Consider the following 2676-nt stretch of genomic DNA (forward strand, 5'->3'; position numbering starts at 1 on the left):
CCCCCCGCCGGCTCCCCGACGCCGGCCCCGCCTCGTTTCCCCAGCCCCCCCTACCTGCTCCGGGGGTTCTGCTGCCAGCGGCGCCGGGGGCCGCCCTCTGGTGCCCGGGGCCGGTAGGGCCGGAGGCGGCGTGGCCCCCAGCGCCCCCTCCTCCGGCCTCGGGGCGATGCGGCTGCCTCGGGTGGCGGTGGCGGTGGCGCCGGCCGTGCTCCGGGAGGCTGGCCCCGGGCGGCGGCGGCGGGAAGGGAACGGCTGCGGCGGCGGCGGCCGGGGCAGGAGCGGCGGCGGCCGCGCTTCCGCTCATGGCGAGCCGCCGGGAGCCCCGGGCTGGGCGGGAGCGGCTCTGCTCGGGAGCGGCCTGGGCCCGGCCGGGCGGCGGCAGAGAAGGAGGAGGCGGCGGAGGAGGAGGAGGCGGGGAGCCCGGGCGGGAGGAGGAGGCGAGGGAGGAGGAAGCGGCGGCGGCTCCCAGCAGGAGGAGGAGCAGGAGCAGGAGCGCGAGCCTGGGAGCAGCCCCAGCCCGGGAGGAGCAGCCGAGAAGGAGGAGGAAGCGGCTAGGGAAGGAGGAGCGGAGGAAGAGGAGGAGGAGGAGGAAGGGACCGCAGTCGATCGGCTGCGGACCCTGGGGGCTCCCGGCGCCGGGGCTCAGCTGTCCCGAGGGCCGGCCTGGAGAGCGCTGCCCGCACTGCTGAGCGGCCGGCCGGGCGCGGGGATGGGCATTGCCCTCCCGCTTCCGAGCTCGGGGGGCCTGGACTGCACGACCCCGGTCCCGGTCCCGGTCCTAGTCCTAGGGGCACGGACGGTGCGGCCCGGCCGCGCAGAGCTGGAGCCCGCGGGGACAGGCTTCCGGGCACGGAGCACAAACTAAGTTCAGGGACCAAAGTGGACGGAGGAGGAGCGCGGTCTCGACAGAGAGCGCCCGCCCCTCTGCAGCTGCGACCCCGAGGACTGGGGCTGGGGGTGGGGGGAGGTGGCTAGGGAGCCCCGCCCGCCCCAGGGGATCCCTGCGGGTGCCCGGGGCTGTAACTTCCTGCCTTTCCCCCTTTTCCAGAAGATGCTCCCCAGCTTCCGCCCCCCCAACCTTGGCCTTGGGGCAAGTCATTCATTGGTTTGCTCCTAGTAAGTCAGTCTCAGTCTCTTTTCTATCTCTTCCTCTTTCTCATTCTCTCATCTTTCTCTCCTCTTTTCGCCTCTCCTCTCTTCTCTCCCTTTTCTCATTTGTCTTATCTCTCTCTCTTCTCTCTCACTCTCTTCTCTCCTGTCCCTCAAGTCTCTCTTCTCTGTCTCTTCTCCCCTCTCTTTTCTCTCGATTCTCTTCTTGTTCTCCTTCCCTTTCCCCATCCCCTGCCCCTCCCCTCCTCCCCCTCCTTCTTTTCTCTCTCTCTCCCCCCCCCCCGCCTCCCCATCCACCTCTCTTCCCTCTTGCTGTTTCTCTTCTTCCACTCCTCTCCCTCACTCCTCTCTCCTCTAGTCTGTCTCCCCCTCCTGTCTTTCTCTTCCTTCTCTGTCTCTCTTCTCACTCCTGTCCTCCATGGCTCTCCTCTTTCCCTCCTCTCCTGTCTCTCTTTTCTCTGGCTCTCCTCCTCCTCTTTCTCCCTTCCTCCCCCCCCCTCCTCCTCCCTCCCCCTTCCCTTCTTTTCCCTTTGCTGCAGCTGAAAAGAAAAAAAAATTATCCCTTACCTTCTTAGGATCTCTGTGTGTTTTCACCTTGAATGACTCCCCTACATCTTACGGATATTAACCAAACCCCTGCAGTCTAGGGAGAGGGATGAAGGAGGAGGGGAAAGTATTATGGGGCTGAGTTTCTCACATGTTAAAAAAAAAAAGAAATCTTTAAGCTTAGAAGGGGACACTGAAAAGGAAAGCTGAAAAGAAAGTTTCCAGGATACTCATCACATCTCTTGCCTGAAGCCCTGCTTCATAAAGCAAGTACAGAAAAGTTCCTCCATCTCTAACCATTCTTTTAATAGCTTTAGAGCCAGGAGGGATATTCGTGGTCATCCAATTCAGATGCTTGGTTTGGCAGAAAAGAAAATGGAGACCAGAGAGTAGAGATGTTAGTGTTTGCCTATGGTCACACAGGTAGTCTAAACTTGAACCCAGACCCTCTGGCTCCAAAGCTAGCTTTTTCATAATGCCATGCTTTTCCTTTTTCCTTTCTGTTCCCACCCCTACCTATGCACACACTTTTGGTTTAGTTTTGCTCCAAGGTTTATGGATAATTGTAAATATTTTCAAGGATCTAGATATAGAGGCAAGAGGGATTCAGCCGCGGAAAGAAGATGTTGGGAAAGGAGGCTTTTAAGTCTTGCTAAAAGTTTGTTCTTAAGAATATATTTGCTATACCCTTCAAATGACTTTTCACTGTCCTCCCTTCCCCTCCTCCCAGCTTAGGTATTTATATTCCCTGTGTCTTTACCCTAAACTGTACCATGTACTTGCTCACATTTTTCCTCACTAGGCACAATGAAACGAGCACTGGATTTGCAGTTAGAAGTAGAAAGCAGGCTGGACCTGGAGTCAAAATACCTGGATTTGATTTCTATAGGACGATAAATTTAGAGCAGATCTCAGTGATCATTTCCAGAGGTTTCCAAAGGGGACAATACCTCCCCTTGGGGGGGGGGGGGTTTCCCGGGGAATATAATAACCTTTTCCAACGGGGGGGGGGCATTGAAT

The 2676-nt window shown here is 58.5% G+C and overlaps 1 protein-coding gene across 4 annotated transcripts in view; it reads right to left on the reverse strand.

Moving 5' to 3' along the window:
* The window catches only part of RNF38 (ring finger protein 38), a 220708-nt gene extending 220404 nt beyond the window's left edge, over window positions 1–304 (reverse strand). For 3 of the 4 annotated variants that reach the window (XM_069085248.1, XM_069085247.1, XM_069085246.1), the window contains exon 1: window positions 55–139. Coding sequence is in view for 1 of the 4 variants with exons in the window: in XM_069085236.1 (XP_068941337.1) it covers window positions 55–304 (250 nt within the window). In the remaining 3 variants the exon portion in view is untranslated. Of the gene's footprint in view, window positions 1–54 lie in introns of all 4 variants that reach the window. The other variant, XM_069085236.1, reaches the window with a different exon arrangement.
* Window positions 305–2676: the final 2372 nt, after the last annotated feature.

This window comes from Petaurus breviceps, unplaced genomic scaffold, assembly GCF_028583685.1.
Source record: "Petaurus breviceps papuanus isolate PSGF00001 unplaced genomic scaffold, PetGlider_PUasm1.0 175, whole genome shotgun sequence".
NCBI classification, from domain to species: Eukaryota; Metazoa; Chordata; class Mammalia; order Diprotodontia; family Petauridae; genus Petaurus; species Petaurus breviceps.